Below are 13,598 nucleotides of genomic sequence, written 5' to 3'. Positions count from 1 at the left end.
CCTAGTGCAGTCAGGGTCCGGTTTCATTACATTGGTGGCAAGCAGTGGGATTGTGCTTCCAAGCTGTGAACACATCCAAACCACCACCGGGATTTAAGATCAGGAAAGGAGATGTCAGTCACCCCAGTGGAGATATGGACCTGGCATCAGAGTTCCCAGGGCTGCTGCAGACCGTTCTTGCAACATACCCCAGGACTGTTTATACGGATCAGTACCTGGAGCTCAGGCAGAGGATTTGGGAGATCCTTTGAAGAGCCCTCCAGGTTGCTGGTATGGACAAGGGCAAGTGCTATCCAACCCCAGGGGAACGGGCCAGGGACCATCGTAAGTTACGTAAGTTACAGATGCCGTTCCTGGGAGAGCAACCCCAGGAGCAATGGGTGACTGAGTTGGACAGGCTGGTCCAGCAGGAGATAGAGCTGGACAACAGATATTGGGCTCTGCAATGGTACGCAGAGCAGGAAAATTTAGGGGTGACAGCAGAATGCTCTCTTGAGGGATATGACTTTCGTGGATTGCTATGGGAGAGCCGTACAGATAATTTTGTGTTTGGCGATGGAGAACCTACCCTGGAGGAGTTGCGAGAAGGCAGGGAGGCTATGTTTGGTCTCACAGGGGTCTCAGAGCTTGAACCAGATCTGGAATACCTGCTGAAGAAAGAACTGCACCTGGAAAGGGCATACAGGCAACTGCTAAAACATGTTCAGCAGCATGCCCAAGAATCGGCAGTGGAAATTCCAGAGACTGGGGATTTGATAGACTTCACTGCTGAGGAAAAACAATCTGGTAAGCCTCCAGCAGAAGACCTGGCAACAGGGCCAAACATTAGTGAACTCTGCCCAGCACTGGTAACATCTTCTGAGTTCCACGGACAGGAGATGGTGAACCCCTATCCCCAGACACCAGTTCCAGAGACTGGGGATTTGATTGACTTTTCTGCTGAGGAGGAACCAGCCGGCACGCCTCCCGCAGAAGAGCTGGCATCAGGGCATGGCGTGGTTGACCTCTGCCCACAACAATCAGCACCGCAGTAGCTACAGGAAGAGGATGCAATCAGCACCTCACAACGGCAGCTTGAGCTGATGTCCGTGGATGGGACTTCGGTCACCACTGACACAACCCCAGAAAAGGGTTTGGCATTGGGACAAGAGGATTTCAGCCTTTGCAAAAGACTGGGGGATGTCCATCAAGTCAAAGTGGATGAGACTACAGTCGCCACCTGAATACCCCAGGGATGCTGGGCAGTCGGCCCAGATCCCCCACCGCATGATGGAGCCGGCCCAGTCACCCTGTCTTCTCTCCAGCGGCTGAGAGGACTTCAGGGAGAAGGACCAGCCCGTATGTCTCCCCAGCAGCGGGTATGTTCTACGAGAGAGGCAGAGGTTGACTGGGGGAGTAATGCCTTGTGTGGGGCATTTGTGTACATTTTTATGTAAAAAAAAAGAAAAAAAAAAAAAAGAAAAACGCATTTAAAAAAAAAAAAAAAAAAAGAATGTGTGAAAAATGCATGTGCAAAAATGCAAAACGCACCTCAAAAAGCATGCAGAAAAGGATCAAAAGCAAATTGCATAGGTGTGAACTAGGCCTTAAGGAAAAAAAATCTATAGTTTCAGTAGCCTCAATTTAAGAGAGCTACAGTGAAAATAAGTCCATCTCCTAAACCCAACAACCAGGATGGTGTGTCATGTGTGTTCTCTCAGTTGTACAATTATTGGAAATCAGGGAATGGTATGCTAGAAAGGTAAGCACACACAGCTCCTATTTCCTAGGCCTTGTGTTTTGTGCTAAGACTAGCTTGGTCTTCAAATAAAAAGACGCCAATATTATAAATATTTGATATGTGTAATATCCTGGACAAAAATTTTAATGCATACTGCAAACCCATTAGAATGGGTTCTTACCCAGTCTACCACAAAAAGATCACCATCACTTCCTATTGATGTGATACCGTGTCTCCCCCCCCCCCCCTTTTCCCTTTCTCTTCAGCATGAAAAATGTTTTGGCTGGAGTTGGGCTTAAAGGAATGTGATGTCACTTTTGTTGCAATGTTCCAGCTATAAGAACAGCATAAGAATTGATGTAACACATAATACAAAATGTTCAACAATCATGTCCGTTTTAAAGAAACCACACCAACATTTTAAATACAAAAGAAACCATTTAATATATTACAAACTGAATCCAGTAAAATACATAAAATATAACACTAAGTTTTTTTTTTGTTTTTTTTGGGTGCTGAAATATATAAAAGAAAAATGTTTTCTTTACCCTTTAAACAATAAACCTTTTGAAATCCTCCTGAAGTATTGAGGAACCCATGTAGCAACATGTACCCATGGGGTAGATAGATAAAATGATATTCCTGCATTAGTCAATGCGTGACACAGACTGCCTCGAAATCTGTGGCTTTTAAGGCTAGGTTCACACTTATGTGGATTTCAGTGCATTACCCGGTTTGCAGAAACACACTACAGTTAATTTAGCATGATTTCCTATGGATCTAATTCACATCTATGTGTTTTCAGCCAGTGTGGAATTTTGAAAGGGTCAGAGACTTTTTCCCGGATGACCCTGTCCCTTAGCTTATTTAAGAGCTGTCAGATGGTGGGAGCCTTCGTCGGGTGCGGAACTTTTTTTTTTCTTCTTTGGGTTGGTGACAAGGTTCATTTTGTCTGACGTATCTACTTTGGGGGACATTTTTTTTTTTTTTTTTAATACAGGACTTTTTTATTCATTTTTTGGTGAATGAGTAGAGGTACTATGTACCCCTATTTTGGTGCTTGCTCGTCCTCCCACTTTCATGACATGCACTGCCAAAATGCATGCTCAGATAAGGGTCTGCCATGGATTTTTTGGGGGAATGCAAAATGCACCCAGAAAATGCATCAACTGCAATCTGCATAGATGTGAACTTAGCCGAAACAGTGGGGTTTATTTACCAAAGCTGGAGTGCGCAAAATCAGGCTCATGTCTGCATAGAATCCAATCAGCTTCCAGGCTTTATGGCCAAAGCTTAACTGAACAAGCTGAAGTTAGAAGCTGATTGATTTCTATGCAGAAGTAAACCTGATTTTGCACTCTCCAGCTTTAGTAAATAAACCCCACTGTTTACCTGAAAGTATATTTGTCATCGGAGTAACATGGGGCTACCACTGCCGATCTACTTCTGAAAACATTTGCTCTCTGGCTGTAGTACTTCCAAGTCACAGACCTGGAACAATCAAGTACGAACGTCAAAATTCTTTTCTCTATACTTGTTCTCAGTCATGTGGCTCAAAGTACTGAAGTCAAAGAATCAGCATGAAAGGCAGGCAAGTAGCATTTTAAGAAGGTCAACAAAGGTAACCTATACAGTACATCCAAGCATAACCTGTTACATATCACCCATTAAGAGACCCTAGTGTTGGAAATACAGTTAAAATATAACCAAAGACAAAACTTGTTTTTTTTTTTTTTGGATAGGGTAGAGAGGGATTAGAACACCTTGCATGTTTTTACTGCTGTCTGTGTCCCTGTTGGGGACAGTCAACCTCTTTTGTCATGTTTACCATTATCAACAAAAGTGGAACTAAAAGAAAATGCCAAGTTTTGCATTGTCCCAGAACAGGAATAGAGGGGAAAGCTTCCAATAGGGGACACTAGTTCTGGTGATAACCAGGGATTCCCTCACTTTGGAGGGATTTCCACTAACTTCCTGTTTTGGCTGACAGTCAGGAAGCGAAAGGAATCTCTCCAACAATACGCAAATGGAAAAAAAAAATAATAAAACACAATAGAGGTTAAAACACTCCTTACTCCATCTAAAATGAAAACAAAAAAGTTTTGCCTTTAGTTCAAGTTTAATATGCAAAGGCAAAGTGCACTATGGGATTCATTAGACAGAAAACAGCATAGAAAATGTTAAGAGACAGTTTGCTTGCAGCACATGTTCACAGCTGTTCGGGATGGTCCTGTCAAAGTTGCAGACACAGATGTGCCAGAATTCACATATCTTCCACGCTCCACTTGTATGCAGATTCCTGAACAGCCTTCTTTTCTGAAATTCTAGCAAAATACTTGTTTTCAAATCCATTAGACCTAAAAGGACAAACAAAATGTGTGAAGGAGAAATGCTCTTATCATTTATTGTTTATGTCTTGTACAATACTTTTACACAGGGAAATTTACAAATTACAAATGGAAAAAAAAAAACAAACAAACAAACTTGTAGACACGACATTGAATCTAGACATCTCTTTATACTTCTATCTGTCATGAAGTAGGCCTTAGAGCTTTACAGTACTTTCTGGCCAAAGATAACAACTTTAACAGCAAGCAAGCCAACTTCATCGTGGAAGCTACTTGATTTGCACTACAAGATAATTACTTCCAATTTTCTGATAATGTCTCTCTACAAAAAGTCGGTACCGCCATGGGAGCAAGCTTTGCCCCCAGTTATGCCAATCTTTTCATGGGATACTCAGAGGACTTCTACACCTGGCTTAACAATTCCTATGCGGAGCACATCATAATGTACGGCCGCTATATTGATGACATCATCTTGATATGGCAAGGGGATACAGGACCCCTCTTACAGTTCATCGATTATTGTAACACCAACCCCTTCGGCATATATTTTACATCTGTAGTGCACATAGTTTTAATATTCCAGGCCATAGACCTTACACTTGATACATCTGGTTACATTTGTTCCAAGATTCATTTTAAGCCCACAGCCGGTAACTCATACCTGCACCATGGTAGTTATCATCCGGCTTAGAAAAAGAACATACAGGTAAGCCAGTTTTGCAGGCTGTTTCAGAATTAAACCTAAAAGGACTACGTCTAACATAGTATTATCTTGATACAGACATTCCAACAGAAAGGGTATAACCAAGATTCCATCAGTTAGGCCTTCAACAGATACCAGGCCCTCTACGATAAAACCCCCTTTGAGTGTAATGATCGTGAACCAACCAAGACTTCAAGCAATATTAAAACCACTGGTCCAGTTTTCAGCACCCAATTCAATACCAGTTTTTTGTCCACCAAACAGTCCCTGGTTAAGCATTTGGATATACTAAAGTGTGATCCTAAGCTAGGCCCTGAGTTACCATCTCACTCCAAAGTAATCTTAAGAAAAGTGAAAAAAGTGTTAAGAATATGATGGCCCCCCAGCAAGCTGCCACCATCCAAAACGGCTCCTGTTTCTAAACTACTCACTTTTCTACAACTAAAAGGTATTTTTAAATGCAAAACACCTAAATGCCTCACTTGTGTGGATTTGTGACCCAAGGACAGCAGTTTTTCATTGATCATGAAGGCTGGCGACATCTAATAGATGGCTTCTATACCTTCTCCACTACTTTTGTAGTGTATTGTATTAACTGCTTATGTGGTATGAACTACGTGGGTCGAACTATAAGATTACTTAGAGCGCGCTTTGGCGATCACCACAGAAGTGTAGAGAAAGGTTTGCCCTAATTCAGATCTCCAAATTCAATCTCCAGACATTGTTTGTTGCATCATGCTAAAAACCCAGACTGTACGAGAATTCATGTCACTGAATCCATCTCTGCTGGAAGGCAAACATTTGAAATCCTTGTGTGCCAGAGAGACGTACTGGATTTTTAAACTGCACACCATGTCTCCCAACAGTCTCATAGAGGAACGTAATGTAAACACCATTCTCTAGTGTCCTCCAGGGGGGCTGGCTTTTGGGGGGCTGTGCGGGGAGCTCAGGGAGGGTTCTTTGCCTGGGAGAGATGTGCACTGGGGAGCTCCACCTGGACTCTGTGCACAGGGAGGGATGGGGGGACACCCCTCTGTGGGATGGGAGAGAGGAGCCAGCCAAACATATTGGGATGTCTGCCTTTACACGCACATGAACTTTAATGGCATCCCAGTAGGTCTGGCTCACAGTCTCTGCTTTAAATCATCCCAAAGGTGTTCTATCGGGTTGAAGTCAGGACTCTGTGCTGGCCAGTCAAGTTCCTCCACCCCAAACTCACTCATCCATGTCTTTATGGACCTTGCTTTGTGCACTGATGTGCAGTCATGTTGGAACAGGAAGGGGCCATCCCCAAACTGTTCCCACAAAGTTGGGAGCATGAAATTGTCCAAAATGTCTTGGTATGCTGAGGCCTTAAGAGTTCCCTTCACTGGAACTAAGGGGCCAAGCCCAACCCCTGAAGAACAACCCCACACCATAATCGCCCCTCCACAAACTTTACATTTGGCACAATGCAGTCAGGCAAGTACCGTTCTCCTGGCAACCGTCAAACCCAGACATGTCCATCAGATTGCCAGATAGAGAAGTGTGATTCGTCACTCAAAAGTACAAGTGTACAATCCAAATGCACACTTTCCTGCGTTAAAAATGGCTGTGTGTATAAGTGTGTGCTGTAGCAACCATCGGCTGGAACTGAAGAAAATCAGCAAGGGAAAATGTCACCAGCACACCGAGAATCACCAATATGCATCCAAAAGTTTTCATGAACAATCACTTAGTTACAGCAAGGCAACATTTCGGAGTCTTGCAGGACGCCTTCGTCAGGCATGTGACATGCGAGACTCTGAAACGTTGCCTTGCTGTAACTATGCGATTGTTCATTAAAACATTTGGACTCATATTAGTGATGCTCGGTGTGCTGGTGACAGTCTCCCTAGTCACTCCAGAGAACACGTCTTGACTGCTTAGAGTCCAGTGGTGGCATGCTGTACACCATTGCATGCAATGCTTTGCATTGCACTTGGTGATGTAAGGCTTGGATGCAGCTGCTCGGCCATGGAAACCCATTCCATGAAGCTCTCTTTGCACTGTTGTGCTAATCTGAAGGCCACATGAAGTTTGGAGGTCTTTAGCTATTGACTCTGCAGACAGTTGGCAACTTCTGCATGCTGTGCGCTTCAGCATGCGCTGACCCCGCTCTGTCATTTTATGTGGCCTACCACTTTGTGGCTGAGTTGCTGTTGTTCCCAGTTGCTTCCACTTTGTTATAATACCACTAACAGTTGACTGTGGAATATTTAGTAGCAAGGAAATTTCATGGATGGACTTATTGCACAGGTGGCAACCTATCACAGTACCATGCTTGAATTCACTGATCTCCTGAGTGCGACCCATTCTTTCGCAAATGTTTGCAGAAGCAGTATGCATGCCTAGGTGCTTGATTTTACACACCTGTGGCCATGGAGGTGATTGGAACACTTGAATCCAATGATTTGGAGGAGTGTCCCAATACTTTTGGCAATATAGTGTATGTCAGATCAGAGACAGGATGGATGAATGACATGTAGAGGGGCAGATGACACTGTTTTGGTACTCAATGACATGGTACTAGTTTATACTGAGTGCTGGCTGTGAAAAGTACTAATTGTACTGCCTGATATATGGTGAATAGAAGGAGTACCTATTGAGTTGTTTGTGAAATTTGATAACCTAAACATCACAAAAGGTGCAATGGCCTCTCTCAGAATCTCAAAAAAATAAAAGCAGAAATAATTATTGTTACATTTTCACGGGTGACTAGCCACGGTGTGAACGATAGCAGCAGGTATTTGCTGATTTCTGCTGCTATTTTTGCTACCTGTGATCAGCTAACTGCGGGTGCCGAGCCCTGCACACTTTAATGACAGCTCGTTAGCAGATGCAGCTATCAGTGGCTGTCCGCAGAACCAGCAATTGCCTATGGTGAATCAGCAAATATCTGCAGCTGTCATTCACACTGGGGCTAGTTGCCCATGGGCATGTAGCCTAAGAGTACACAGCAACCCTTTCCAAGATTATACATTGTGCATCAATAGCCCGTAATTATTTTTTCTTTATTGACCGCAAAAGTCTAGGTGTACCCCATCTCTCTGGCTCTCCCTCTTATCATTCTCTCCCTTTCTCTCTGTCCCTCATTCTCTCTCTCCCCCTCATGTTTCCTCAACTCATGTTCCAAAATCACTCACTAAGATAATGAAATAAATTCAGAATGATGAGGGGATGAGAGCCGCCACTGAGCACTAGCTGTTGAGCTAGTGGTGTGCTGTGTCTCTCATCTCTTCATACTGCACTGCTTTCTGGATTCAGCATAAAACAGCCTGCACTCTTATATTTCTGTGAGACACCAGATTTACCAGAGCACCTTGAGTGGCACTATAAGTAGTATAGGGTATTGAGTATATACAACTCAGAATGATGTTATTACACAATCAACTACTACACAAATGCTATCAGATTGCTCCCATCGACTCAACAACTGTGTGCAGACCCTCACCAAGGCACAATCAATGCACGGAGAAGGAGGGAAGGAGCTGTGTATGGGTATATTAGAGCAGAACTAGTGGCCAGGAATAGAGATTGCCTGAGACACATTATATGGGATCTGTGTTATAGAGCAGTGAGCAGGACAAGTATCCCTGAAAACTGCTCAGATTTCACACAGTGTAATATAGAAAAGTTTAAATTGAAGTACCACACCACTGCTAAGAGGTCCAGATACAACATTATTCCATTATAGGTCATGGGTACAATTCAAAAAGTATCCAACGCGTTTTGGGGGCCTAAGTGCCCCCTTCATCAGGGCTTGACTGGCAATAAAGTGAACAAACCAGATGTGAACTGGACCTACAATATTTTGTAGTGTGAACTAAAAGCAAAGGCCTAATCAGCAGCTTGTTTGGCAGCTTTCACACAGTAGCAGTGGTGGATGTTTTAATGAGAGCGGGGGCATTCAGTAGAGGAAAAAAAAAAAACTTAGCCTTTAAGGCATGGTTAGTGCTTATCCACTACCCAACAATGCAAAATGCAGGGTGGGTCAATGCCCATCAGCCCGGGCAGACTCCGGCAACATATTGGAGGAAGAGGCTAGTCTTTCATACAACTACAGTATATGGGAATGAAAACTTTAATACAGCAAGTGTTATGGTGTAAAAAACTCAGCATCTTACAGCATAACTAAGTAAAAGTCATTCAACAACCTTACAGCTTACACATACAAAAAGACTGGGTAAAATAAGAGTGCAAAAGAAAATGTAAAGTTATAAAGTGATAATAAACTCAATTAAAAAAACAAAACACAGACAGGTAAGGTTTTTATGATAGGAGACCCAAATGGTCTCTTCTATCATAAATCCCCTCCCCCCAACTGTCAGTGGTAATATACACCTAGTTGAGCTACACTTTTTCTATATTGATGTAGTAATATACACCTAGTCACGTATGTGCAGCTCAGGGTACAGAACCAGCTCTGTCCCATGATAAATTGACTCCCATGTGCATGTGTGGGAGTGACATCATCCGGTCTGCCCATTCAAGTGGCTGAACAGCGCAAACCCAGAAGGAAGACTGGAAGAAGATGGAAGTGCCTGAGTACTAAGATCTCACCGCTGGAGGGCATCCTTTGAAAGGTAAGTCTGTCATAAGGTGCTAGTGTGTGGTATATACAATACGAAAATATCACAGCATAAACCTGTAAGGGGCTTGTTTAGAAAACACCTTTAGCAGAGTTTAATTCTGCTTTAACAACAAACCTTCAAAAAAAAAAAAAAAAAACAACTTTTAACTAAATAACATGGATTTGGGTTGCCATCACTACTCCTTCCTTGCTCCAAGGGTAATTTAATGAAAAAAGAATGATGGAAAGCCTAATTCTTCAGCAACAGTACTACTGCAGCATTCAGAAATTCTGGGAGGTGTGAAGGCATTGTAGTTCCTGAGAAACATATTACAATATTTTCACTTGTATTACATATATCTAGCAAAAAAAGGGATAGATAGATCGATAGAGGCACAAATAGGTGTGCACCTACTGGAGACAAGGAATAGGATTACACAGACTAAGCAGCAGGTTACATAATTTATTTGAAAAAAAAAAAAAATCCATTAACGCTAAAGTGGAATCTACACTGGATTAGTTTGTTAAATATATAAATCTTGTATATATTATGTATTATTGTATTACTGAATGTCCAATTAGTAAAGATTATCTAACCTAGTCAGCACTCCTTTGCTTCAATGACAACAGTGTGCCTGTGCTGCTGAATGTGGCTGCTCACAGACCTGTCCTGCTACTGTTGGTGGTGTCTGTGCAAGCAGCAAAATGCTCTGTCAGAAGGAACAGAAGGGAGGAGGCATGCCCACCAGCTAACTTAGCTGTATGAACAGAGCAGCACTGCAACTACATAAACTGCAATGCATTATGGAAAAAAAAAAAACAGGTACCTACAGATTTAATCAAATTTACTCAAAATGGACTTGCATTGCTTAACTGAATGTGGGGAGATAATTGAACACTAGCCTTTCCTTCTACTTTAAAGCGATAGTTCATCTTCACCAAAGAACTGCCTATGCAGGTAAGGGGAGTCTGTGAATAAAAATAAACTGACTAAAGTTGAATAATGCCCTTGCTATAGGTGTAGGCCATTTACGTACCTCATGAAGCCTGACTGGAATACTCCCAGGGCGTGGCTAACTGAGGCCTAGTCATTACTGCTCACCTCCACCATCACAGGAGTGAGCTTTTTCTCGGATTCAGACCCCCTTACATGCTGTGTCTCTCCTCTGATACAATAGCTCTGAACTTAGTGTCTGAGAGCTCACTCCTGTGATGGAGGTGGTGAGCAGTAGCATGCAGGCTTCACTTAGCATAGTCCTAGGAGTATTTCAGTCAGGCTTTGGGAGGTACGTAAATGGCCTACACCTATAGCAAGGACATTATTCAACTTCACACACATCCACTATCTCCTGTGCTCAAGGACTCAGACCAGAGGAAGATTGTTTAACAAACAGTATGTTTATCCAATGCTGATCAAAGGTTGTGCAGCTCTATCATAAAGCTGGGGAAGCTTGATAAAACTGTAGAAAAGGATACTAAACAGGCTAAAATACTGACCCTCGGTAGCTGAATGCATCCTAGCTATGGGAACTCTGCCGAATTGAGACTTTGTTATCTGCCAAACCCAGCTCTGATGAAGAAGGGATCACCTTCGCTTTTATCTCCCCTTTGGATGGAATTTGCATGGGACCTGTAACCCTGTGTGAACTATGGTTATTTTATGCCTGTTTTATCACTACTTTTGTGAGTATATTTCTTTAATAATATTATTCATTGTTTACTGAGGTAATGTGCAAGGTTGGTGCGCTCTTTTATCCTCTTCTACATTATTCAACTTCAGTCAGAGCTGCACAGTTTGTTCTTAGCTACAGACACCCCTTATCTGCATAGGCAATTTTTTGGTAAAGGTGAACTAACCCTTTAACTTCTCTCAACTTTTACGCATGCTATATTAAACAGGCAGCACCAGTTTTGTTTGGTTCTGAATATGCACATACTTCACTAATAATTGGTAACAGGGTCAGTAATGATGACCAGGCATTACATAATATAGTTTGTATATGGACTCACGTACCTGTCAACACCATCCCAGCGGTATCCTGGCAAGATATTAAATCTGTTTGGGGGAGGATTTGGACCCTTGTATCTTGGGCGCTCTGGAGAAGGAAAAAAAAAGCATATTGCTTTCACACAACAAAAGAGAAGAAAATGTGTCCTAACAATTTATACAATGAAGAGAAGCACTCAGATAATCAAAACATCCTTGGGTATACAACTGCCTAGAAGTCACTACTGAGTGTCCGATTTCATTCTACAGTTGGAAGGAATGGCAGATGCTAACACAGCAGCTTATTACTGAGAGGAACAATAGCCATAAGGACAGGATTCCTATCTTCTCCATCAAATCTTTAAATGTCTAATCTTGCTGAACATGGCTTGATCAAGCAACTGCCATCTCATGTGTATGGGTAAAGCTGGCCATATGCAGATTGATTTTTTTTTTTCATCCAGCAGGCTGAATAAAAAAAAAAATCGAACAGATTATGCTATCCATGCGAAGCAGCAGGAATGCAGGATCTCCATACTGGCTTCAGCATTCTGACAGCTGCCAAAATACCTGAACAGTGCCTGTAATATATTGGATGAAGGTGCTGTTCAACTGACAGTTTTGTAATGGCTCCTTTGAATTTGCAAAGGATGCTGGAAGGAATGGTGCTTGCTCATCAGGAACTGGGGAAAATTTGCTATGTGCATGGCCAGCTTAATTTACATGGAAAGTTTATGTATAATAAAAAAAAAAGAGCACGAAACTTGCACTTTGGTAATTATCTTCCAGCAGCAGTAGACGAGAACTGCTAAATTCCAAGTCACAGAATAATGACAGAAAAAAATTTCTGTGGCAGATCTCAAAAGTTCAGAAAGCTACTCTCAGATAAACAATAATTTGCAATCCACATAGGCATTTGATGCTTTTAATATACATATATAAATAAAACTGAGGGATAAAAAAAAAATAAAAATAAATCACACACACTCTACAAAAAAAAAAAAAATCTACAAATGACTTTTTTCTTTAATTTGAATCCACTATTTATTTGTATACACTGCTGCTCTGTCTCTACAATTGCACTATACTGTACACTTCTTTCAATTCCATGGATACAAGGGAGTGCTAAGGGTCCATGTACAATGCCTTCTACAGGAGTTTTGTATTTTGCCTGTAGAAGCAGCTCATGTTATCCTATGTATCCATGCACATTAGGAATTTTAGGGATATATTTTAGGCTTAGCATTTAGAGGCAGAAAAAAAAACTCTTCTGGTTTGTGTTTTTGAGAGCAGATTTCTAGTTAAGAAAGAAAAAAAAAAGCTAAATGTGGTTAAACGCTTGAACAAAACTGCTCAAAATAAGCGGTTGTTTCTACCAAAGGAGCTGATCAGCTTTTGTACCTTCATGGTCATGAAGACTGCCGCAGTTCCGTATTTTGGGGAAAATTACCTTTTTTGCTTTGTTCTTTATCCTTCTTTTTCAGGAACTTAGCCATTGGATCTCCCTCCCTTTCCTGTTCACGTAACATGCGATCTAGGTCGGTGTCATCAATGTATCGAGCCAAAGGCTTTGTCATCTCTCGAGCTGCATCTTCTATGTTTTGACGTTGCTGTTCTTGCTGTGCCAGACTGAAAGAAATTGCACATGGTCATCTCACCCTGTTGCTGTCCATTACCTGCATTATAGCTGCTTGCAGTAAGAGAAAGTATTAGCTCTCATACCCTTTGCCCCACTGGGCATACTTCTGATCACGTTTTTCTTGTGCGGCTTGTTTCTGAAGCTGCTGCCCACGCTCAGTTTTTAAGTCTCTCCGTTTGCCACTTTTGTCTCTGAAAATGGTTTCGGCATTTCTTGAATCCTCTGCACAGAAAATACATTTAAAATTTAGAGACACAAACGGATTCAAACAGTATTAAAGAAACAGGGCAAAATCTGATCGGTCATTCAACCCAAGCCTTTGTGTAGTTTTCAAACTGTAAATCCATCTCTTCTCTACTTGGATTTTTTTTGTCAATGTCACTGCCACAGAGGTGAGGGGGTGCCCTTTGTCCACTGCTGTAAACAAAAGACCTTTCAATTGGTAATTATGGAACTGAGCACAGTGTCTGTTAAGCAGAATCAGAAAATTACTCTTAAAACTGTGGCAAGGAATATATGATCACACCTAGGATATCTCTAAGGGCAACGTCTGGTCTTGCCCACACTGAACACCTGGCGTGCACATGTCAGAAGACATACCACCCCTGAG

The 13,598-nt window shown here is 42.0% G+C and overlaps 1 protein-coding gene across 1 annotated transcript in view; it reads right to left on the bottom strand.

Moving 5' to 3' along the window:
* Window positions 1-2,138: 2,138 nt before the first annotated feature.
* BUD13 (BUD13 spliceosome associated protein) overlaps window positions 2,139-13,598 on the bottom strand; it is a 65,949-nt gene continuing 54,489 nt past the window's right edge. The window contains exons 8-11 of the mRNA XM_089670155.1: window positions 13,072-13,210; window positions 12,800-12,978; window positions 11,377-11,458; window positions 2,139-4,077 (exon numbers count right to left, since the gene is read on the bottom strand). Coding sequence (XP_089526281.1) covers window positions 3,984-4,077; window positions 11,377-11,458; window positions 12,800-12,978; window positions 13,072-13,210 — 494 coding nt within the window. The 3' untranslated portion in view covers window positions 2,139-3,983. The remainder of the gene's footprint in view (window positions 4,078-11,376; window positions 11,459-12,799; window positions 12,979-13,071; window positions 13,211-13,598) is intronic.

The sequence above is a fragment of the Staurois parvus genome, unplaced genomic scaffold (assembly GCF_062004578.1).
Source record: "Staurois parvus isolate SC_StPar_1 unplaced genomic scaffold, SC_StPar_1.0 ptg000087l, whole genome shotgun sequence".
NCBI lineage: Eukaryota > Metazoa > Chordata > Amphibia > Anura > Ranidae > Staurois > Staurois parvus.
This window is presented reverse-complemented; position numbering and strand designations above follow the sequence as displayed.